The following is a 25,984-nucleotide window of genomic DNA, read 5'->3' as shown; positions in this document are numbered from 1 at the left end:
AAATGCCTAAAAGGTCTTGGACACATATTCCCCACCATTGTCAAAGCGAAAACACTTAAGTGTCTTATCAATCTGATTTTCAACCAATGCCAAGAATTTTTTGAACTTGTCAAGCACTTCATCCTTGCTACAAATAGGATAAACCCATACCTTTCATGTAGCATTGTCGACAAAGGTAACAAAATATTTCTTTCCCGCTAAAGATAATCCTGGCATCTGACATACATCTGAATATACTAACTCTAGAGGAGAAGATTTCAAAGAGACTTTTTATGAGACGTCTGTGCATGTTTACCATAAACACAATGATCACAATGCTCAAAATCAGCATAACGAAGACAAGGCAAGTAACCCAATCGAGAAAGAACTTTCATTCCTGTTTGACTCATGTGTCCCAACCGGCCATGCCACAAAGAAACGCTTGGTTGCTCGGTCACGGCAACAACATGGTCACGCACACTAGATACATGAAGTGGATACAAAGTATCACTCTTGCAACCTCTGGCAATAATCCTAGATCCCTTATTACAGATCTTCCATTTTCCATCTCACCAAAGGTGGTATGAAAACCACATCATCTAACTGCCCTATGATAATCAAGCTCTTCTTGAGCTAAGATACATGCCCGTACATACTGAAGTGTGAAGACAAAGCCATGCTGAAACTCCAATTGCACACTGACAATACCTGCAATGTCACATGCATAGTTGTCCCCAAGATAGACAACATCATGTCGACCCCCTATATAGACAGAGAACCACTTACAATGAGGGGTGATATGAAAGGAAGCACCTGAATTGAAAATCCAGGTATGCATGTCATCATCTATATCTGCAAGTAAAGCATGTGCACCAAAGTGTGAAGAGACAAAGAGTACGTCACTCCCACTATCACTGTCATGAGTGACTACATTCACCTCTTCAATTTTCACCCTGCTCTTCTTAGGTTGACTGTCCTTCTTATCTTCCTTGCTATCATCTATCTTCTTGCCTTTTCCTTTCTCTTTCTTCCATTTGTAGCAATCACATTTAAAGTGACCCTTCTTGCCACAATGATGGCATTCAACATCTTTGCCACGTGATTTACTGCGTCCCTTGCTATCATATTTGCCTTTCTGCTATGATGTGCTCCTAGTATGCAAAGCATTGGAAGACTTACTGGATGCATTGTTCTACCGAATCATTTCTTCCATGAGTAGAACACTCTCTACATCAATATACAAAAGGATCGCTTTAGAATTGCTCATAGCTGTTCTGAATGTATCCCAACTCTCTGGTAGAGTGCAAAACAAGAAAGTAGCCTTAAATTCCTCATCAATCATGAAGTTCAAGGCAACCAACTGGTAGAAAATGGAGTTAAACTCACTAAAGTGAGTAGACATTGCTGTACCCTCTTTCATATGCAAATCCATAAGCTTTTTCAGCCAATACACTTTGCATGCAACACTCTTCTGTGCATACAAATCTTCCAGTCGAGTCCATATAGCATATGCAAAATCCAAACCTTAAATGTTAAACAGCAAGGCATCAGAAATCAATAGCTCGATAGTTGAGCGTGCAAGCTCATTTAATTCATCCCAATCTTCCTGTTCAATGTTTGTGGGCTTTGCCCCTTTGGTTTTAATCGGCTTTGCCTGCTTCTTTTGCAACAAGATATTGTAGCATTGTTTTGCCAAACTGCAAAGTTATGTGCTCCTTTAAGCTTCTTTATGTGCATTAGATTACTGCTGTCATTGCTGCCAGCCATGATTTTCAGCCCAAATGTGACCAAAAAACCAGCAAATGCAAGCCTAAAATTGTCACCCAAGTGACCAAGGTACAAACAAGTACCAACCAGCAATAAATAACCACGTAGAAGCACAGATTTCAGATCTGTAATTAAATTTTCAGAAACACCAAACCATGTGCTACAGCATTATCCAACTAATTACAGTTTTTCCAAGGGCATATGCATCACATTACATGAGAAATCCCAAATTTTAGATGCAATTTCTGTTGTACATGTACCCACAGGCATAAAATTTGACACAAATGATCAAAAGCCACAAAATTTTTGTGCTCAAAGCATCAACCACACATCTGCATTTTCTCTGTCATGCATAGAACAGGTCAATTTTGCCAAAATAGAGCAATTTCAGCAAAACCCCCAAATGTTACCAAGTGTTGATGTCCAAATTGCATGGAATTCAACCTGCATGTACATAAAATGACAAAATGTTGCACAAATTTTGCCCAAACTGCACAAGCCCCAAATTGCACGAGGTCCAATGTGCATCAATGTTGAAAAATTGGGTAAATTTCAGCCCAATTTCTGCATGTACATCAAAAGCCCCAAATGTCGGGGACAAAATGTCACAAATTCCTGCAATTTCTGAGACAAATTTGTTTGTCCTGCATCACATTCCCCAAATTTGGAAAAAGCCCCAAATTTTCTTGACCATAGTTGCACAAATCTGTCCTTTTGTGCCTGGTGCACGAAACCCTGGTCAAGAAAGGGGTGTGGAAGTTGAATTTTTTTTTCTTTTAAAAAAAAGATTTTGAAAAAAAAGGTGTGACGGGGTCCGTTGACCCCGTGCACGTCGCTGACTGGACATCGCCTGCGCCAACCTGCCATGAGCTCTTCGTCGCAACTGCTGCCCAACACGCTAGCGCCTGGTTGCTACTCCCTGCAGACGTCACTTGCAGACGTCGCTTGTGCTGCCCGCTGGTCCCGTCATTGAGCCCCGCTGCTGCCTGTCACGCCCACTAGTCCACACTGGACCTGTTGTCGCCTATTGGACCTACCATGATCCTACCTACCTCAACCGATTGCTCAACTGTGACAACTCTTGCTTGTCGAGTCCACCTCGAACTCCTACAACACCTGAGCTATCTCTTGCCAGCTCTGATACCAATTTGTAGTAATGGGAGAGGCACGAAGATCGAGAGACGTGTTCGTTGCACGCTGAGAGACAAAGAGAGAGAGAGAGAGAGAGAGAGAGAGAGAGAGCAGAGTAGAGAGAATGCACATTTTTAGGTACAATGACGAGAGAGTACCTTTAGGTTTTTAGATAGATATATATGTGTAAGTACAAGTGCTAAGGGTGTATTCACACCCGAGCACATTTAAAACACGAGGCCTTTATTCCCAACATGGCAAAGGCAAAGCGGTGAGGGCAATATCGGCCTCCTCCTAGTTGAGAACGTAATACATTTCACGATGCAAGGATTGTGGGAGTCCCTGAGGAGTGGCAACTGCAAGACGTCCCGCAATGATCTCACAAGAACCAAGCACACTCCACTGAGCTTATTTGTACTAACTACTATTTAATGTCTCACGCAATGCAAGATAGAGAGTCCACCTGTGTGAAGGAGACTTTACAGTCACAGCATTGGAAGAAGGCTATGGAGCAAGAGTTGAATGCGATTGAGTAGCATGGCACTTGGAATCTTGTGCATTGACCAGCTCATAGGAAGGTGATTGGAGTCAAATGGGTCTTTAAGACCAAGTACCATAGTGATGGCACTCTAGATAAGCACAAGGCGAGGCTCATTGGCGAAGGGCTTCACACAACAACCAAGGGTGGATTTCCATGACACCTTTGCACCTATAGCTTGGACGGCTACCATTAGGACCATTCTTATCTTAGGCAGCCATAGGAGATGGTCGGTTTATCAACTTGATGTAAAATCTTCTTTCCTTAATGGAAATTTGAAAAAGAAAATCTATATTAAGCAATCTCTTGGCTTTTCCTAGGATAGCTGTTTGGCCAATAAGGGTCAACAAAGATTGGCGACCACTCCACGTTGCAAATGGCCTAGCCAATTAACTATGGATGGGAACATTTAATTTTGGGCAAGATCAAAAAGGCTGAAATTAATTTTCAGGATTATTTAAAGGAAGTAAACTGCAGTCCTCTGATACTGGGGAGTGACTAGGGCAACAAAATGCAAATCTCAGAGTGTTGGAGCTCTCAAACGCAAGGAGAGCAGCCTAGATGTTGACACCAGGTGGATAATGATGATGCCACATGATGGAGGATGGGAGGACGCAGGTCCTAGCAGCCCCTGTGATAGATGACTGATGAAATCACTGACGCTCGATGATGTAGGGTGTCGCCAGAGGTAAGGATGCTGACGCCAAGCTGGAGATTATGACTCTAAGCAAGAAGAAGACCTCCCAATTGAAAAACGCAAGTGAAGGTGGAGCTTGAAGAAGAAGGGTGCTAATGCCAAAGTAGATGATGGTGACACCAGGTGAAAGATGCTCCAAACGCAAGGCATGATGCTTAAACACAACGCCTAAAGCAAAAGAGGGAGGGTAAAGGCAATCACAAGCCACGAACCACAATGTCCTAAAGGGATGTGAGGGCAGTGGAAGGGACTGGTGAGAGAAGGGAAGTGGTAGTGGTGACCGAAGAAGGTGGTGAAGAATGACTGGAGAGTAGTGGGGTAGTTGGAGTGTAGAATGACTGAAGTGACTGTCTATTCATAGGCATAAGTTGTCTAGGGTGGCGCACCATTGTGTGGGTGCCCATTGAAAAAGTGGCCAAAATGTGGACATCTATACTTTTTTGGGATATCATTGCAAAACCCTAAATGAAGTGTGTAAATTGAAGAAGTGGTTTCTCAACACTCTCACTTCTCCAACCCATTCTCAAGATATCTCAGTATTTTTCAGCCATTCTCAAAAGAACTAAGCCATATTTGTTGGATAGCAACGGGATTTCAGCTGTAAACTCTAAATTTTTGTAGAAATCAGGGTTTACCAACCACCTCAGGACCCATGCCATCAAAAGAAGGCATTGTACACTGAAATCAACACCCGAAATTTGTGAATTGTCAAGGATTTCAACTGCCTAGCCATCCATTGTAAATTTGGGTGGCATTTGGCCAATTGGGGTCCAATTCAAAGCAAGTCCTAGGTGAAATTCAAGGGGCATTTGGTCCAATTTGTTTGCTGATTGTTGGACCAACAAGAGGCTTTGGATTAGCCAAGGAGATCATGGAATCTCAGCTTGTTATACATCCATTGGCAATTGAAGTTAAAGAAATACCGAAAGGGGTGCCAGTTTTGGGGCCAACATGGTGTCTATTGTCCAAGATTAATAAGGTAAATTATGCATTTTAATTTATGTTTATTTGTTGATTGTTGTAATTTAGTGCTTGATCAAGGAATTACCACCATTTCCAAGAGGGAAGGCTAGTTTCATGGTTCCATTGGCAAGATACCACTCAATCCCTTGATTTGGTGGGCCTGAGGCGCCTAATTGCAAGCCAAAGCTTTGTGAAAGTACTGATTTTTACTCTTAGTTGAGAAATTATAGCAATGTCTTCATACAGTGAGATGGAATCAAGGAGTGATGATGACTCTCTATATGGACACTCGTATGGGGAAGAAGGAAATGCAATGCCTAATCTTGGACAAGGCTCAAATCATGGAGAGCAAGCTGAAAATGTTGCTGTTGGGCAAGATCCAAGGTCTTCAAGGCATAATGAGGCTGATAACCAGCAAAGTGAAGAGGAATTTGATTACCAGTTCAAGAATCGAATGAGGAAAGCAACCAATCTCTTTGCTGAATTGGCAAAGGATCCTCAGTTTACCCAAGTTTTAAATACTCTAAAGAAGGACAACAACAGCAAGAAGAAGAAGTCATCTTCTACACCTTCGGATATAGTTATAGGGAACGGCTATCCCGAGGCCCCAAAACATGGGAATACCATCTCGAACAAATGTGCCAAAATGGGACGCCAAAATGGAACGAGGGGCGCCCCTATTCTGTCTCCAATAGCCATCCCCCCATCTCGGCCATCCCCTACCACGTCCCCTTTTAGGGGACTTTTTCTTTTTTTGGAGTGGATGTCTTTTGGGAGGGTAGTTTTTTGGTGGGGTTTTTTGTGGGACTTCTTCCAAGGACTTCCCCTTTTGTAACACATACATATATAACACACCATATTTTGTACAAAGTCGAATCAAATCAGCCCACATTTACACATGCAATTTTTCTTTGATGGAGAATACATGTATTCTTTTTCAAAGCCAAGCTTCTTTTTCTTCTTCCAATCTTCTTCTAAGTTCTTATTGGTAATTACTTGACCTCTTTCCAAATTCCCAATACCTAATCATGGTGTCAAATCCATTTTAGAGGCGCGTCACTCCAACAAGGGATACGAGGGCTCTTATGGATTTAAGAGGTGGTAGTGCAACTATTGTGGATTGGAGAAACCGGGGAATGTAACACGCGTGAAAGACCACTTGGCGTGTATTCCCAACAAAGACATCAAGCCTCGCGCAAATGTGTCAGCAGAAGTAATGGTGAGTCTCCATCTTGGCGCCAAAAGCCTATGGGTGTTGAGCTACAAGAAGATGAATCCTCTCATCCAACACCACATTAAGCTAATGAATGTACGAGAGCTTAGAAAGGAAAGAGCATCCATAGAGGCTTAATTGGAGCTCTTAAAGGAGACATGAGTGAAATACGGATGCATAATATTATGCGATGAACGATCGAATATGCACTAAAGAAATGTATACAATGTTATGGTGTCTTCACACAAAGGCACCATGTTCATTAAGGCTTTCGATGCCTCTGTCTCAAGCATTATCATCACAGGATCTTTCATTTGGGAGCACATGCAACAAGTCATCATGGACATAGAAGTCCAAAATATGTGATGCAAGTGATGACAGATAATGGAAGCAACTATATTTCTATGGGACATATGCTTGAGGAGGAGTTCCGTAGCATAGTATGAACTCCGTGTGCATCCCATTGCCTTGACTTGCTTATTGAAGATATTGGGCAAATATCTTGGGTGGATGACACTTTCAAAACGGCAACAAGCATGGTAAGATTTGTGAAGAAGAAGCCATCTGTCACAAGCATATTTCGAGCCATTAGAACACTTGAGCTATTAAAGCTCTCTACCACTAGATTTGCTTATATGTTTATTGTATTGGAGAGGTTGATACAAGTTTGTCCAAATTTGATATAAACCATTGCATGCAAAGAGTGGCTCACATGGAGTGAGAGAGAGTCTCCAAAAGCTCTTGCTTTAAAACGCAATATTTTAAATGAGAGTTGATGGGTTGAGACAGAGATATTGATGAAAAGTCTCACTCCTATTTACACTCTTTTGCGCATCACTGACATGGAGGGGAGTACTTTGGGCCTTTTATACAAATATATGGATAAAATTAGCGAGGCCTTGCGTCGCAACAGCTTTTTGCCCAAAAACAAGTTACTGTTAGAGATTATTCATCCCCCAGACTAGCATTTCTCAGGTTACTATTGGTGCAGTCGATTCTCTCGGAGGGCATTATTTCATTATTCATGTCACTCAGTGAGCATTTTCAGCAGACACAATGTGCGGGCAATTTGTCAGGCAGGCGATGGTGCCGCATGGCAGTTGGCGAACTGATTGCTGATTATTTTATTCATTTATATTATAGTTGCCAATTTTTTATCAAGTTAGCCAATTTTTTGCTGCCCGACTACATTATTTTATTACATTCTTTTCTCCTATTTAGTCCACTTGGCAGCTTGACCCACACACTTGTTTCCAAGTGCTAGTGGGAGAGATTCGACTCGAGGAGATATATCTATAGCCCTTATATGTCTCCCCTCTTCATTTCAGCATTCATTAACTGTAGATTTCTGCTTTCTTCTGTCTCTTTTCTCTCTCCCTTTCTCTCATGTTCATTGTCTTTCAATCTTGTCCATACGCTTCCACATTCATTGCACTCTAACATTTATTGTTTAACTTTTACATATATAATTATTTAGTATAACGACTCATTGATGATTGTTCCAACTTCTAAGTTTCTAACTTATTTTACCTATGATTCATCATCCTTCGCTCTCAAGGGTTGATGAGATTTGTGCAACGTGGAATGCAAGATGAAATTGGTTCCATAAACCAATCCATGCTATCACGCATATCTTGCATTCCCTATGGTGCAATGAGAAGCAATACACTAGCAAAGAGTTGGAGGGGGGCTTCATGGAGTACATGAGGCGCCTCACAAGCGATGATCTAGATATGATGAGGAGAGTAGAGGATGATTTGCTAGCATTCCACAATCATTCTCTTCATTTCGGCCAACCCACAGCTAAGCTTCGAGAGAGAGAGCTTCTACATGTCTCTTGGTGGAAGAAATGTGGCAATTGTGCTTCTATTTTGGTATGTGACTGGTGGCTTTTATGTTTTGAATCTTGATAATCTAATGCATTATGCAACCTGGGTAACAAGTTCTATAATCTATTACCTACTTAAATGTTGATTTTGCAACTTGCCTATTAGCAATAACCTAACTTCAATCTCTTAAATTTGAATAGAAATGCATTGTCATTTATGTCCTCTCGTAAGATTATAGTTCAGAGCTTGCAGAGAGAAACTCGAGCACATGGGTCCTCTTCCACATCAAAAAGAGAAACAAGCTCACGACTGCCCAATCAAAGCATTTAGTGTCTTGCCATTGCAATCTCTAGCTTCTTGAGAGGACTGCTCTATCCCCCGAGCCTTCACAGGTAAATTGGTAATGAATAATATTATGTATAATTAACTTTTTAACCTTGATACTTATCACCGCTTTGAAGTTGAATTGTAAATTGCGATATATATAAACATTGAGCATAAAATCTTTGTCTCGTTCACCTTTACAAGTGAATGCCGACAAGACTCATATAGAGAAGATGCATGACATTTCAGAGATACCATAGGAGTGGAATATCCACTCCATGCTCTATGAGGAGCTATTGACACCAGTGCATGAGACTCATGCACAGAGGAGGGCTATAGCCACTAGAGCAAGGGCCACACATAGTCATGCATCACAAGAAAAGTCAAAGCCTGAGTCTGAGTCTAAGGCTAAGGCTACTTCATCATCTTCTCGATCAAGGTTCTCAAAGTCAAATGAGGAGATAGTGTATAGCTCCTCGAAGTCCGAATGAGTCATGACTCATGATACTCAAGTAGTTTAGCATTGCAAACTACAATTGCCAATTGTTCATTGATGTTGATACTTACTACTCAATAGTTACTAGTAACCAGTGCTCAGTGCTCACTAAACTTTGAAGTTTGGTCAAATTATTCACATAATATAGTTACATGTATCATTGTATGTTAATTTTACTTATAATCCACCTTGGTTCCACTGTTCTTGATATTAGTCTTCAATGATAGATGATTCATGAGTCATTAACTATAATTCTTTTTATTGTCTTAAGTTTTGAAAACTGAGTCTTAATTGTGTTGAGTTGTCTTAAGTTTTAACCATTGCATCTTAACTCTTCACTCATGAGCCATGACATGTGTAATGGATCATGATTTCAATCATATGACATGAAGACTCAAAGTTTTGCATGAAATTTGGGTACATGGTATTGTAGGCATTGATATATTTACATATCCACATAATATCTTATTTATTTTAGTGTACAATCTAAAAGACTATTTTTCCATTTTCAAAATTTGGTCAAAACTCCAAAAATCCAATTTTTCTTGTTTTTGTTTCCCTCGTTTCCGAAACTCCCCCACACTATGTGGTAAACCATCCTCAGTTGTTACAGCTTTACCTAGATGCCTTTCAGTTAGAACCGACTTCAGTTTGGGCTCAATCAGGTTCAACAAAGCAAGGGTCCAAAGCATTGCTAGATGCTCAAGGAGGAGGTGGCACTTCTACTCCTTTAGTTGTGGACAACTCTCGGATGCAGTGAACCTCAGATGTATTCAGTATGTATCCAAGGTACTATGCTAGCAATATGTCTGCCATGGATCACTACTTAGTGCACTAGTCACTGTGAGATGTATGCAGATGAGTATGGTTGTTACCACGGCAGCTCTACACATTTGCAGCAGTTTGTGATCACTTCTCAAATCAACAAGTGATTTGTTTACGATCAGTTTATGCTCAATTTTCAATGGTTTATATTTGGTTCCATGGATAGCAACATTTAGTGAATGGCATTAACACTTTCAACCATGGTTTATGCTGAGAATATACTTTAGTTGGAAATTTTCGGCAAGTTTGGAGCATGTGGCATGGTTAGACAACAATGGTCAATGTTGTGACTGTGATGCCTTGAGGAAATTCCAAAGCAGTATGCTTTTCCTTTGGCACAATGTAGTGCAATCGAGGACGATTGCAAGGATTTCAAGGGAAAGTATGTCACAAGGACGTGAAATTTTAAGATGCTTTAATGTTGCTACTGATAACATTTGACTAAGTTAATGATCAAATGAGCAAGGTTGTTTAGCACGTGATGTACATGGCAGTTATTTCAGGGTAACAAGCCAAGGACCCTGAGGATGGAATGGGTGTCAAAGGCAAAAGTTGTGATAAATTATGCCAACTAGGTTTTAGTGGTCAGCTATATCAAAAGTGGTAAAGCAATGGAAGCATAGACAAGTGCTGAAATAAATTGCTAAACACAGGACAAAAGAACAAAAGAACAAAAGAATACTACAAAGGAAGAGAACTCAGAGATGTGCTCAAGAAATGGAATCCATATACCAAACACGAGAATAACACGTACAACAGTGAGTCACTAGCTACATGATCATTGGCAGCGGCTCCTCTCTCCAAAAGGAAGACCACCTAAAGAATGATTATGACTAAATGAGAGAGGAAGAGCCATTGAATAAATAGGCCCAAAATATACCAAATATGGCAACTGGTTGGCCAGCAATAAATGCCTAAATAATCACTAATATGATCACCATAAAATGCCTAAAATACCCAGTAATGTCAAGCATAGCCCAAACTCACACAAGCGACTAGACCGCTAACACCCTCTCTCAGATCATGGGTGATCTAATACAATACAATGATACAATGATAATCATATACAACAAAGAACCACCACAGTAGAACCATGGATACCCAAGTAGTGGGTGATCAAGTCCCCCACCAAGGTGCCTCGAAGAGAAACTAAGGTCAATGTCGATCATATCAACTCCTGAAAATAGAGAAGAGCCATAACATATCTCAGTGTCTGTCAACAATGTCTCGCAATAGCATACAAGACCATCATGTCAAAAATGCCTCGGAATATATATGACCATGAATTCCCTGCCTTTGGCCAAGACCACCTAAGTGTCCCCTCATGTGAGCTCAAGACTAGGAGCTAATCCCGCTTGCTGTGAAAGAAATAGCTCATCATGAACCTAGATATTAATCCCACCTCCAAGATTTGAATCTGTCAAACTTCAATCGATGCGTCAAGAACATCCCTCTTTGGAACCTGCACACCTGTATATATGTATAAATGAGGCGCGACTACCCCATCTCACCACCCTCTCACGCTCCCTCTCTGGCACTGGAAAGTTGTGAGGGATGACCGCATCACCTAGACTAGAAAGCAACTAAGAAAGGGGCAATCAAGCCCTTCTCACACTCTAAAGAAGTGGATCCCTTCCACGTCGTAGACTTCTCCTCCGCTGGGGGATCAAAGTCGGAGTAAGGAAAAGAACACGTCAGAGGAGTCCACATCCCGCTCCTGCTTTTTCTATGAGGCTGCTAACACCTTGCAATTCTTCTAAAGTGACCCTTCTGACCACAGTGATAACACTAGGCCTTCAACTTCTTCTTCCTGTCACCCCTCTCTCAAGCTGTAAAGGCCTCACTGGAACCTCCATAATGAGATGAGAGCCTCCCCTGTAATTGCAAAGATGTCCCATGCTCAAGTAGCATCGAGGACATATGTATAAAGCTCACATGTGTAGAGAATGTTTGCGTCCGCTAAGCATTCGCCACTCCATTAAACTCTAGGCCCTAGGGGGAGCTTGTAGAGTACCGTGCCCACTAGATGTGCCTTTGGAAGGGCAGACTACATGTGTCAAAGCTGATCCTATACCTATGTAACACGGAGTAAAAATGGCTGAATGGTGTACTTGGACTCAAACTTCATCTACCGAAGCTGTCCATAAAGGGTCACAAAACACATGGAGAAAACTACCTCGTACAATAGCTGAAGCGTCAACCATATTTCTAGTGATGTCCTACAAGAGGTAACCGCCGTTAGAACTTCTTTAGAAATACACCAAAGCAGTGCCAAATACGCATAAACATTGTCACAATCCCATGTAAGTGTTGAGCTAAAATATGCATTACTTGCTGATTAGCCTCGTAAACAGCACCAAAACACACTAAAAATGCTCTTTTAGAGTAAAACCCTAAAACGGGGAGCGGTTCGAGAGAGTTTAGTGGAAACCCTACTTTTTGGGGCGCCCTTCCACATCTATAAATAGACAGGCTACCCCCATTCAGCCATTATCCTTGTTTTGCAGGTTACACCAATCCACACACCCTCTGCTGCTATTGGCGCCCAATTTCTAGTTTGCAGCACGCCTCCATCTGCTGTTCAGCCATCATCGACTGCAGCCACATTATCTTCAAACTGTCCATTGCTATAGGTGACAGCTCTCAGCTGCTGGCAACTGCTCCAGACTGCTGTTCAGCCTGCTATCCATCATCTCCAAGGTCAGCCAGCCTGCATTTTCAGCATTGCAGGCACTCTCAAACACTGTTCAAGCCTGCTATTTACAGCAGCCTGTGCACAATTTCCAGCCTCCGATCAGTGGTACATTGCTGCGTTTACCAGTTTCCAGCCTCCAAACTGCTGTGTTTTGGTGATCAGCCTACTACCATTCACTATTCAGCACTCCTACACTCCAACTGGTGGTCACAGACTTGGGATCCGTCTTCAGTGGACGTCACACTCCGGTATTGCTTTGCCCTTGAGCACACTGTACACTCTTACATTCATTTACAGCATTCATTCACTTCAGAGTTGTGTTCTCTCTCTCCCTTCTATTTGTGTTTGAGTTTCTGTGTTTGAGTTTTGAGTTTTGCGTTTAGGGTTTGAGTTTTTGAGTTTTGCATTTAGGATTTGAGTTTTGCCCTCTGTGTCTGTGTCTGTCTCTTTGTGTTTCTATCGTGGTTGTACACTCTGTGTGTCCTCCATGCAAACCCTAGCAGTTTCCTTCACATGGTATCAGAGCCAATGCTCTTGTAAAGAGTATCCTGCGGATATTGTGGAGAGCTAGTCTTTGTGCCATGCACACAATACGACTCTAACCGAATCACAATGTCCCAGACACCTTCTTCTCCAGTTCCTATGATGTCTTATCAGGCTTCTCCATCATTGGACGCCCTGAGACGGCATTATGGACTTGGTGAGAAGGACAACACTCCACCTTCACCAGATTTCACTAACATGACAAAGGAGGACTTTGAGGAGTACTTTCACAACAAGTATAGTGATGTTTATGTCAGAAGTGGAGCAGCGGTGGAAGCATAAACATGTGCTGAAATAAACTGCTGAAACACAAGACAAAAAGAGAAAAGAAAGAACACGATATAGATGAGAACTCAGATGTATGCACGGCAAATGGAATCCATATATCTGAACACAAGACAGTCGCATACAACAGTGAGTCACTGGCTGCGTGGGCACTGGCACTGGCTCCTCTCTCCACAGAGTCTGCAGATGGTGAAGATGAAGTGACTGACTGAGGAGGAGCCACTGAGTATAAATAGGCTGAAAAAGTGGGAAGCAATAATGCTGGTCGGACAGCATTAAAGCTGGCCGACTGGTGCATAAAATGCTCCACTGGCATAAAATGCCACACCAGAAAAATACCTAAAATACCTAATAAAAATGCCCAGCCCAGATCAAGCTCAGACTCACACATGAGCTGACAAATACTCTGCTAACACCCTCTCTCAGATCATGAGTGATCTGATACAATAGAATAGTACAATGAAAAGGGATCAGAAACTATACAACATAGAACCACCAAGTAGAACCATGGATGGGTAAGCAGTGGGTGATCAAGCCACCACCAAGGTGCCTCGGAGAGAACCTGATGTCGATGTCGATCGTACCAAACACCTGAAAATAGAGAAGATCATAGCATGTCTCTGTGTCCATCACCAATGTCTCGCAGGAGCATACAAGATCATCCTGTCAAAAATGCCCCTGAACATATGTGACCATGGAGTCCCCGCCTTTGGCCAGACCGCCAAAGTGTCCCCTCATGTGAGCTCCAGACGAAAGCCTCCCGCTCTCTGTCAGATGACCAGCTCGGCATGAACCTGGATGTCAATCCCAGCTCCAGGATTTGATTCCGCCAGACTGAAGTCGATGCGTCAGGGACGTCCCTCTCTGGAACCTGTGCACCTGTATAAAAATATAGATGAGGCGCGGCTGCCCCATCTGAACACGCGCTCACACTCCCTCTCTGGCACAAGAGAGTCGTGAGGGATGACCTCATCACCACCACTAGAAAGCAGCCGAGGAAGGGGCCACCAAGCCCTTCCCGCGATCCGAAGAAGAGGATCCCTTCCGCGCCTTGGACTTCACCTTGGTCGGAGGATCGGAGTCGGAGTCGGATGAAGGAGAGGACTCATCAGTAGAGTCAACATCCCGCTTCATCTTCTGCTCCTTCTTCCTGGAAGCCGCTAACTTCTTGCAGTCCTTCCGCAAATGTCCCTTCTTGCCACAGTGGTAACACTGGGCCGTCGACTTCTTCTTCCCGTTACCCCTCTCTGAAGCTACATAAGCCTCGCCTCCATAATGAACCGGAAGCCGCCCCTGTAATCTCAAGGATGCCTCATGCTCAAGAAGCATCGAGGTCATATGTGTAAAGCTGACAGGAGTCGATGATGTCTGCGCCCGCAAAGCATTGGCCACTCCATCAAACTCCGAGGGGAGCTTGTAGAGGACCGTCCCGACAAGATGCACCTCGGGAAGAGCAGATTGCATGTGCCGAAGCTGGTCCTGTACTTGCGTAGCACGAAGAAGAAAAGACTGAATAGTATCTTTCGGCTCAAACTTCATCTGCTGGAGCTGGCCATAAAGTGTGACGACCCGCATGGTGGAAGGTGCCTCATACATCTGCTGCAACTTCTGCCATACTTCAGGAGATGTCCTACAGGAGGTAACCGCTGGTAAGACCACTTTAGAAATACACCGAAGCAACGCCGAGTAAGCACGGGCATCGTCCGAGTCCCATGTGAGCACCGCTTCCTCATGGTTGTCCTCATCAAAGTCTTCAGGAAGAGGAAAAGAATGGAGAGGTCGAGCAATAGCTCCACAGACGATGTACCATAGTCGCTTCTGCACAAACCAAGCTTTCATGACAGCACTCCATGTGAGATAATCAGGTCCATGTAACTTATCATCAGTGGAAGTGCACGGAGGAGCCATATGGAGAGGATAAGAAGAGAAGTAGAGAAGAGATGGAATTGAGAGAGGAAACACAGCCAAAACACAAGCACAGACTACAGAAAATGAGAGTTCACATGCAAGATAACCCAAAATCTGATCAATAGAAGACAAAATCTGCTGCAGAAAGTCAAAAAATCAGTCAAAAACTGCCAAAAACAGCAAAAACGGCCTGAAAGAACAGCCACTCAGCCACGAGAGATGCTGAATCAGCAAAACGCAGGCTGTAAACTGGAGAAAACAGGTAGAAAACTGTCGCCAGCAGCTGCAGATGAAAAACGCAGGCAGCAAAGGGTGCGTAGGCAGCAAAGGGTGCGGAGGCAGCAGGCGATGGCAAAACTGCAAAAAACGCAGGCTGAAAACAGCCCCAAAACAAGTCGCCTGGCTGCGACAGTAGTCGTCTGATCAACAGGGGTACAAAACAATCCTGAAATCAGCAATAAAACACAGCAGAAACACAAATCCTGAAAACTGATACCATGTTAGAAGTGGAGCAGCGGTGGAAGCATAAACATGTGCTGAAATAAACTGCTGAAACACAAGACAAAAAGAGAAAAGAAAGAACACGATATAGATGAGAACTCAGATGTATGCACGGCAAATGGAATCCATATATCTGAACACAAGACAGTCGCATACAACAGTGAGTCACTGGCTGCGTGGGCACTGGCACTGGCTCCTCTCTCCACAGAGTCTGCAGATGGTGAAGATGAAGTGACTGACTGAGGAGGAGCCACTGAGTATAAATAGGCTGAAAAAGTGGGGAGCAATAATGCTGGTCGGACAGCATTAAAGCTGGCCGACTGGTGCATAAAATGCTCCACTGGCATAAAATGCCACACCAGAAAAATACCTAAAATACCTAATAAAAATGCCCAGCCCAGATCAAGCTCAGACTCACACATGAGCTGACAAATACTCTGCTAACAGTTTACACCCCTCCTACCAGTTTTGCCACCACATCCGGACCGGTTGGTGAGGCTGGCCACCTCTCCGATCATGGAGGACATACGGCATTCAAAACATCTAGCGATCCATCATCATCTCAGCCATCTCCAATGTCAGGTTTGTACAATTCTTTTGTTTTGCATGAATCAAAACCCTCGCTTGTTTCTTCTTTTGAGGTACAGGATCCGGATGGCTTTGCGTATGTGAACTTCAATAGAGGGGGCTCACGAAGCAGACGAAATTCATGTACATCTACAGCTTTTGTTTCATTTGAGCATATCACACACACTTCTCACTTCCCTCCCATCCCACCCTCTTCTATATCACACCTCTCATCGTCTTTCCAAAACCTTGGATTATACTCCATATGTGCATCACACACCCTAGTGGTTGGATCTTCCATCTCCGCTCCTAGCACCTTTTCCTTCTCCACTCCATTCTCTCTCTCTTTGCACCATGGTACTTCGTTAGGGGAATGCTACCCTTTAGCACAATGCCTCTCACCTTTCAACACATGAGCACACCCATAACTCCTGGGACGACTGTGACGGGCATCCCCCTCACTATCCCCAACTTCACATCTCCCATGACCACTCATACGCACGGGTTTCTATCCTCAGCTTATGGTGTATCTTCACACTCTCCTTGGGTTACACCTACATAGGGATTCCCATCTTCTGCTCACCATGTTCCCATCCCACCTCCTTGGGTTTCTCATATGGCTACCATGCCCATTCCTAGTCAACCCATCCCTACCTATGGATCCACCTTGCACACTATACGCATGCATGGTGGGCACTCTGGGACCCATTCCCAAGTGTACTCCACTCCCCCATCCTACGCACACTACACTTTTTCACACTATCCATCTCCGAGCACTACCACTCTTGTTGCAACGGCCAAGAATGCCTTCACGAATAAGACACGTTTTAACGGGTCAAATTTCACCACTTGGTCTAATTTCATGCAACAAGTGCTTGAGTTTCAGGGTCTTTGGGACCTCGTCATTGGTCTAGAGCCTATGACGGACCCTCGACTAGCTCACCCTAATTACATCCGTCAATGGAGAGCCCGCAATGCCACAGCCAATGTTGAGCTAATGCAGGGATTGCTTCCTGAGTTTCACTCTCAGTTGCAGCACTTCCCGCTCGCGTCAAAGCGTTGGAGTTACCTTCTCGACCGCTATGCAGCTCGTGAACGTACACGACGCATCAATCTCGACTTTGAGCTTCAAGAGTTCTCAATTAAGGAAGGGGATGATCTGAAAGTCAAGCTGGCTGAATATAGGCAGTTACTTGCCGAGTTCGCCACTACTGGCTCTCCAAAGTCACATGACGATCAGGTTACATTCTTCTTGAATAAGTTGCCCAACAAGTACTTCAATTTCATTCAACACATCATCTCCCAACCTAGATTGCCAACCTTCTACGAGTTTGAGTGCCAGTTCTTGCGTTACGTGAGGCTGTATGATCAAGTCCATAAAAAATCCTCATCACAGCCTTATTCAGAGCAGAGGGGGTTGGTTGCCTCTTCTTCCAGAGGGACAACCACTAGTGGCAAGAACTCGCTAGATGCGAAGGCACGCCAATCAAAGGGTGACTCCTCTTCCTCAAATGGAACCAAAGAGCCTAGACCTATCTGGCAACAACTCCCTAAGAAAAACCGTTTTTGCACACATTGCCAGAGAGCAGGCCATGTGGACAAGGAGTGTCGCTCCAAGACCCAAGGTCTTGCACCTAAAAAGCCTCCGCAAACCGTTGCAGCTGCACAGTCTAGTGGGGCTACGTCCTCCGCTCTTGCTTCATCTACTCCTTCAACACCCGTTGTTGTTCCTGTTGGACATGTGGCTCGAGTACAGCCTCAACAGCCCCTCTCTTTCACTACCCCTGAGGGATTGGCTGATTGGCCTACCAGTTCCAATCCCGTTGCACTTCATGCATCCATCTCGCCTTCCTCTCCACCTCATCAAGCGTTCCCTTGGCAAAGCCCTGCAACTGGACATACATGATGGTAGCCACCTTCTTCGACTCGCATGCCTCTAGGTCCCTTCGGATACCCTAGGTCAGTCTAGCATTCATTTTTTGCACTCTTAAAGTCGGGCCCATAGGATTCATTATCCTTAGTTTTTCCATTTTTTTGTCTTCCGCTGCATTTTCTCACACACATACACATTCATTACATTTATTTTGCGTTAGATTTTCTTTCTGTTCTGTTTTGCTTTGGAGCATCTCACCACTAACCTCTGTGTTTGCAGATTCTCATCTTTTTTGCAAGGTTTTGTCTTTCAGTGTAGAGCTAACTTGCAGATTGCTACATGCACATTCATTGCATTTATTTTGCATTAGATTTTCTTTCTGTTCTGTTTTGCTTTGGAGCATCTCACCACTAACCTCTGTGTTTGCAAATTCTCATCTCTTTTGCAAGGTTTTGTCTTTCAATGTAGGGCTACCTTGCAGATTGCTTTGGTCCTCCTTGGGCTAGAGACGTGGAAATGTGCATTGTTCCTTTCATGGTTTCATCATCCTAGGTATGCTTGCTCTTCTTCCAACATGGCAGTTTCCCCTCCCGAGGCGGACCGTGCAGCATCTCTCTCGATGCTATCATGGCGGTGACTTCTACCTTGCTCTTCTAGCGGGGTGCTTCATCCATTTCATCTTCTTTCATTCCTTATGGTTCTCGGCACCATATGAAGGCCGACATCAGGCTCCTCTTCCTTCTTCGGCATCTACATCCAGGTTGAGAGGGGGTTCCTACCCTTCTTGGTATTCTACAAGCTTGAGCACTTTGTCTTCGACATTGGCTTCTTCCTCCTGTTGTACCTTACCCTTTGCATTGCATGATTACATCATCCTTATACTAGGGCGCTTGGACAAGTAAACAATTTTTCCACAAGGGACACTGTCCAAGTGACACCTGCTGCATGAGCATTCTTCAACATGTAGCATACTTTACATCTCATTGTGCAGAGCAGCACTTGCGCCGATCCTAAGCTATTTCAACCGGCGGCTGTTGTTACCACACCACCCTCCTTCTTCATCACATAAATGCCTCATCACCTATTTTTCCTCGTCATCGATACCCTGAGTGGATGGATTAGCTTGTACTGTTTTGTGATGTGTTGGGTGTACCCTCCCTACTCCCATCTTCTAGGTCACTTTTACTCAATCGGCAGCATCCCATCCAATTTACTTCACTTATTCAAAAAAAAAAAAAACATTCCATGTAGTTCCATCCGCCTTTGTAGGGCTTGGTAGGCTGTCACAAGGACGTGAAAATTTGATACTTTGCTTATGTTTAATTGACATTTGATTAAAGGATTAATCAAATGTGCAATTAAAAGATGCACATGTGAGGTGCAAGCTACATTTTCACAATTGAAGGCCAAAAGACCCTGTGAAAAATATGGGTGTCAAAGGCAAAAGTTGTAACAAGTTACACTTGTTAGATTCTAGGTGGATTTTGGTCTTAGTTTGCCCCTAGGACCATTAATTGGCCATTAAATGTCAATGGTGACACTAGGGACTAGGCATTAATTAATGGATTAATGCTTATCCAAGGGTAAACTAATGCATGGGACCACTTTGGGTTGCAAATGGCCTAGCCAATTAATTTTTGGATGGGCAAGGTCAATTTTCTGATCATGGATTAAGGGCTGAATTAATTTTCAGAATTAATTAATTCTGAAAATTAATTAAAAGACTAGAAATTGTTGAAAATGGATTAAGAAAGCTGCCATTTGGCAAAGCTTTCCCATGCAAGTGGGGGAAAGGCTAAATAGGGCTGAAGGGAGAGGGAAATCTCGTTTTTTCATTTTGGAGCTGTTGGGAAGAGGTGTTGGACTGTGGCTGCCAGCTTTTGGGGCCATTTCCCAACCATTGGAGACCATTTTGGTGATGGAGATTGCATATTCTTGACCTTGGGAAGCTAACAATGGCTACTGATCCACCCTTTCCCGAAGATCATAGTCTCTCATGCTCCTATTCTTATTGGTGCATCCGTTTGGGGCTGGTACAGCAGGGCAACAGCTGATTTTGATCAATTCTTCGCGACAAATCTCAGAATTTTCTCTCTACAGCATTCTCTCATCTCCTTCAGCCTATGCTCAGCCATTCTCAGCAATTCTCAACCATTTGGAGAAGATTTCAGCCATTTTTGGTGGGCTGATCTGTAATTTCTGCAGTAAACCCTAATTTACAGCAGAAATTAGGGTTTAGCAATCACCTTGGGATCCGTGCCAGAGATTGAAGGCTCAAGAGACTGAAATCGACAACTGATAATTGAAGATTATCAAGGGATTTCAGGAGCCAGCCCATCCCAAATTGATTTGGGGCAGCATTTGGCCAGCCAAGGGTCAAATTGGAGAAAAAGTCCTAGGTGAATCAAGGGGCATAATGACCCAAAAGGCTTGCTGGTCATTTATGACGGCAAGAGCAACTAGTTAGGAGGAGAAGATTGAAGAATCTCAAGTTGTACTCATTCCAATTGAATAAAAGCTAAAGAAATACCGCAAGGGGCGCCAATTTTGGGGCCAACAGGGAGTCTACTGTCCAAGAATGTTATGGTAAAGTGCGTATTTCATTTTATGTGCATTTATTTATTGCTGTAATTAAGTGCTTAATCAGGTTAAATCACCCTATCCGAGAAGGAAGGCTGGTTTCATAGGCCATTGGGCAGCCGACATGCACTCTTTGTCCGATGCCCTGTCCTCTCTAGGGTGACTACTTGGATTCCCTTGGTACGATAATCATCGCCTATATAGTCTTGGTAGACCACTGGGCAACCGACGTGCACTCTGTCCGATGCCTTGGCTGCTTTGGGGTGGGATGCCTTAGGGTACATAAACATCGCAATGGCTGGCCTAACCTTTCAGCTCAGTTTTGGGCCTGAGAGGGGGTGTTGAGCTAAAACATATATTACTTGCTAATTAGCCTCTTAAACAACCCCAAAACACACTAAAAATGCTCTTTTAGAGTACAACCCTAAAAGAGGAAGCGGTTCGAGAGAGTTTAGTGAATACCCTAATTTTTTGGGCGCCCTTTCACATCAATAAATAGGCAGGCTGCCGCCATTCAGCCATTATCCTTGTTTTGCAGGTTACACCAGTCCACACACTCTCTGCTGCTGTTGGCGCCCAGTTTTCAATCTGCAACCCACCTCCATATGCTGTCCAGCCATCATCGACTGCAGCCACATTATCTTCAACCTATCCATTGGGTGGTGGTACACTGCTGTGTTTACCAGTTTTCAACCTCCAAACTGCTGCATTTTAGTGGCCAGCCTGCTGCCATTCACTATTCAGCACTCCTACACTCCGACTGGTGGCCACAGACTTGGGATCCGTCTTCGGTGGACGTCACACTCCAACATTGCTCTGCCCTTGAGCACACTGTACACTCTTACATTCATTTACAGCATTCATTCACTTCAAAGTTGTGCTCTCTCTCCCTTCTTCTGTTTGTGTTTGAGTTTTGAGTTTTGCGTTTAGGGTTTGAGTTTTTAAGTTTTGTGTTTAGGGTTTGAGTTTTGCCCTCTGTGTCTGTGTCTGTCTCTTCGTGTTTCTGTCGTGGTTGTACACTGTGTATCCTCAGTGCAAACCCTAGCAGTTCCCTTCACAGTTAGCACCGCTTTCTAACGGTTGTCCTCATCAAAATCTTCAGGAAGAGGAAAAGGACACTAAAGCCGAGGAAAAGCTCCACATAAAATATACCAAATCCGCTTCTGCACAAACCAAGCTTTCATCACAATATACCATGTAAGATAGTCACGCCCATGTAACTTATCATTGGTAGAAGATTGAAGTGCATGGAGGGGCCATCTGGAGAGGAGAAGAAGAGAAGATAGAGGATAGAGGGTATACGGAGAGGAAATACAGCCAAACCAACAACAAAGAATTCACAAAATGAGAGTTCACATGCAATGTAACCAAAAAATTAATCAAAAACAAGGGCCAACTGCTGCAAAATGAAGAAAAACTAGTCAAAAATTGCCAAAAACAGCAAAAACGGCTTGTACAAGCAATTACCCAGCAACAATTAAGGGGAAAAAAACCAAAAACGCAGATTGTGGAGCATTGAATGCAGCAAACTGACAATTGCCAGCTGAAATCCAAGCACAAGCTGAAAACACAAGTTGCTAGTTTGAAAAACTCAGGCCTGATCAACAAGGGGAAGAAAAACCTATAATCTGCAAAAAAATCACAACAAGAACCGAGATCCTACAATCTGATACCATGTCAGAAGTGGTGTAGCAATGGAAGCACAGACAAGTGCTAAAATAAACTGCTTAACACAAGACAAAAGAACAAAACAACACTGCAAAGGAAGAGAACTCAGAGATGTACTCGGGAAATGGAATCCATATACCAAACACGAGAATGATGCGTACAATAGTGAGTCACTGGCTACATGGCACTAGCACTGGCTCCTCTCTCCAAAAGAAAGACCACCTGAAGAATGATGATAACTAAATGAGAGAAGAAGAAGGAACCACTGAATAAATAGGCCTAAATTATGCCAAATATGACAGTTAGTCGGCCAATAATAAATGCCTAAATAATCACTAATATGACCACCATAAAATGGCTAAAATATCCAATAATGTCAAGTATAGCCCAAACTCACACATGAGCTAACTAGACTGCTAACAAGCTGGTGTTAGTTTTGATCCTAGAACAATTGTTCAACCAATACGTGTTAGTAGTAGTACTAGGGACTAGCATTAATTAATTAATTAATGTCAATCTAAGGGTCAAAAGAGATTGGGGACTACTCCAGGTTGCAAATGGCCTAGCCAATTTAACTATGAATGGCACATTTAATTTTGGGCAAGTCAAAAGGGTTGAAATTAATTTTCAAAATTATTTAATTCTAAAAAGTAATTAAATGGTTGGATAATATTGAAAAATGGATTTAGAAGGCTGCTACTTGGCAAAAATGCCCATGCGAACTAAGAAAACGTTTTTAGGGGGCTGGGCCTGAGCAATTCACTTAGTTTACAGCTTGGAAGAGAGAGGGAGCTGCTAGTCCATTTTTTTATTAGAGAATAGCAATTTGCTGTAGAAGACAACTATCTAGGGACCTTAGTAAGCATGGGATAATAGGGAGACACCTTCGAGAAGCTGGTAACAACATTGATGATCAGGTGACGGCGTTTTGGAGGTGCTTGGCAATAGGTGACTGCATCTAGAGTAGGCAGCAAGTAGATTTTAGGGTTTTCTCGAGAACAAAATCAGATTTCTCTCTCATCTTGGCTTTCTTTCACCATCTCCAACCCATTCTCAAGAATCTCAGCATTTTCCAGTCATTCTCAAAAGAATTCAGCCATATTTGGTGGACAACAAAAGGATCTCAGCTGTAAACTCTAAATTTCTATAGAAATTAGGGTTTAGCAAACACCTCGGGACCCATGCCATCAAAAGAAGGCATTGTTCACTAAAATCAGCACCTAATATTTGTTGATTGTCAAGGATTTCAGATGCCTAGCCATCCTAAATTTGGGGCAGCATTTGGTGGGGTCCAATTTAGAGTAAGTCCTAGACGAAATTCAAGGGGCATTTGGCCCAATTTGTTTGTTCATTGTTGGACCAGCAAGGGGCTTTGGATTAGCCAAGGAGATTGTGGAATGCTAATGCCCATGTCCACCGTCATGGCCAAATCTAGGAGGTGATCACATACATGTGTGCGATAGGCAGCCCATACTTGGTCTGTTGATTGTCCAATGACCAATTTGATATACAAGGGCACCCAATTCAATATTAAACTGAGTGTGGCTTTGGCTTCACTAGCAAAGTATAGACATGGACCCTTAGAAGCTTAGAGCTAAAGAGTAACCTGATCTAGTCAATTATATCCTCGTTGTCAACAAAAAATGTTCCAATAATCTGAAGGAAATTTTGGTTTTATAAGTGGAGCTTGTTCTCACATTCATTTTCAACCTGTGTTCCTTGATCTCTAACAAAGTTTCAACAGAATGTCATCATTGGCATTGGTTTTATAACTGAAGTTTGTTTTCACATTCATTTTCACCCCCCTCTTCCTTGATCTCTAACAAAGTTTCAATAGAATGTTGTCCTTTGCATGCTTGAGTTGAGATTTGTGAGCTTGCATCTCATTAAGTTTTTAGAGTGTTCTTAGTAACATTGGAAAAACAAAAACAATCACCATCAAGATAACACACTCATCTGGTGGCTTCTTTTCTCTGAAGTTAAGTTACTGTTTCTTGAAGAAGATTGCTACTGAACATGGTGCAATCTTTGTTGTGATCATTTGTGAATTTGTGTAATTCCAAAAGCGAGTGCTTGCTAATCGTTATGACTTGAAACAGTCCCCTTCATCTTAAAAACATAAAGAAATAAGTTTTCTATCAAGTATCATGTGAATTTTACAATCAATGCTGGTATTTCACAAGAAAAAATTATCAGAAGTGTACCTGAACTGAATTTCTGGCCAAGAAGTTGCAGGTGCTGTTGATGAAGACCCCCTGTTCTGTCTCTGTGGAGCATCTCCTTCCTGACTAACTGAACTTCTCCGAAGAAGTCCTGCAACTCCTCTAACAAGATTCATGGTTTTTATACAGGGTGACAATTTGCAGCAATAGGAATCGAATCAATCATTGATGATTCATTGAGGATGGTAATCCAAAGCCAGAATGTGAGGGCTGCTCGTTCTCTGATCACTAAAAGGGCACGTAGCATCGTAGTGCAAAGCAAGACTAGCTGTGTGCTTGTAAATAAGGTTCTGAAAGGAAGGACGCAACTACTGAACTGCCAGAACTGCAATTTGGGATGGCTTGTATGAAAAAATATAACGCGTGGGACAAATTGTTGTGCTTGCGATGGCGTCCTTGAACTAAACGAATTTCAGCTCCACTAACATTATGCGATATAGAACCGCTGTAAAGCAAGAACAAGGATGATCTTATATCCAACATACTGATCGCAATATCGCACATTCAATGAGAACTGTTCCAGTCTTTCCTTTCTTCCTTTGAATCAGTACACTGATCAATATCACACATTGAATGAAAAATGTTTCTTCCTTCCTTTGAATCAGAATGCTGGATAACATCAATGTACTGAATGGTGCAAGATCAAAAGGAAACCTTCGCTCTTCATTGTGCGTTTATCAAAAACATTGGAAGAAAGAGAACAAAACAATAGGAAAAATGATGAAAACCTACTGCAGCAGCACGATCGCTGAACTCGGACAACAGTTAGGTCGCGCGGAAGCGTGGAGGAGCTGCTGGAAGATGAAGAAGATGAAGAGAGAGAAAGAAAATGGAGAAGAAGAAGCGATGCCAGTCGCAAGAAGGCGCTTTACCTTTACTCAGACAATTTTCACACCGTAAATGTAAGAGAGATACGTCTCATGTTTATTACCATGAGTAGGTTCACAATAATATTTAGCTACCGCAGTCCCTTAATTTAGTGGAGAATTGATATTCCAGTGCAATAGTATTTTCGCAAAGTTAAGTTTTACTTCTGCAGCTTATCATCACTTTGTGCTTAATCCTTTCTTCTTTGTTTTTTTTTAAGGTTTAAATTTTATGCTTTTTTTGCTTTGCTTTCGCTGAAACTATAATTTAGCTGGAACGTTTGCAGCAGGCAATTGATGACTCTAATTGTGATTACCCATGATGATCATGACCACTAGCACCATGATAATTGTAACCGCTAACAAATTTGTTTTGATCATGATTGTGATTAGCTGTTGGCATTGCTTCAACCTGTTGATATTGCCTTGCGTGAACATGTGGAACAAAGTGATATCACTGTATCATTTTTTGTCCAAAAAGGGGGACATTCCATTGGCTACAAGTTCAAGAGAC

At 42.8% G+C, this 25,984-nt stretch overlaps 1 protein-coding gene across 4 annotated transcripts in view; it reads right to left on the bottom strand.

Annotated features, from left to right (window-relative positions):
- LOC148041196 (binding protein) overlaps window positions 1-25,509 on the bottom strand; it is a 192,379-nt gene extending 166,870 nt beyond the window's left edge. For all 4 annotated transcript variants that reach the window (XM_087677825.1, XM_087677850.1, XM_087677834.1 and 1 more), the window contains exons 1-2: window positions 25,337-25,509; window positions 24,587-25,049 (exon numbers count right to left, since the gene is read on the bottom strand). In XM_087677825.1, coding sequence (XP_087533951.1) covers window positions 24,587-24,720 — 134 coding nt within the window. In that variant the 5' untranslated portion in view covers window positions 24,721-25,049; window positions 25,337-25,509. The remainder of the gene's footprint in view (window positions 1-24,586; window positions 25,050-25,336) is intronic.
- Window positions 25,510-25,984: the final 475 nt, after the last annotated feature.

The sequence above is a fragment of the Lygodium microphyllum genome, chromosome 1 (genome assembly GCF_053477565.2).
Source record: "Lygodium microphyllum isolate KBCC chromosome 1, Lygodium_microphyllum_v1.1.10, whole genome shotgun sequence".
Lineage (NCBI taxonomy): Eukaryota > Viridiplantae > Streptophyta > Polypodiopsida > Schizaeales > Lygodiaceae > Lygodium > Lygodium microphyllum.
The sequence above is the reverse complement of the archived record's forward strand: the minus strand, read 5'-3'. Positions and strand labels throughout refer to the sequence as shown.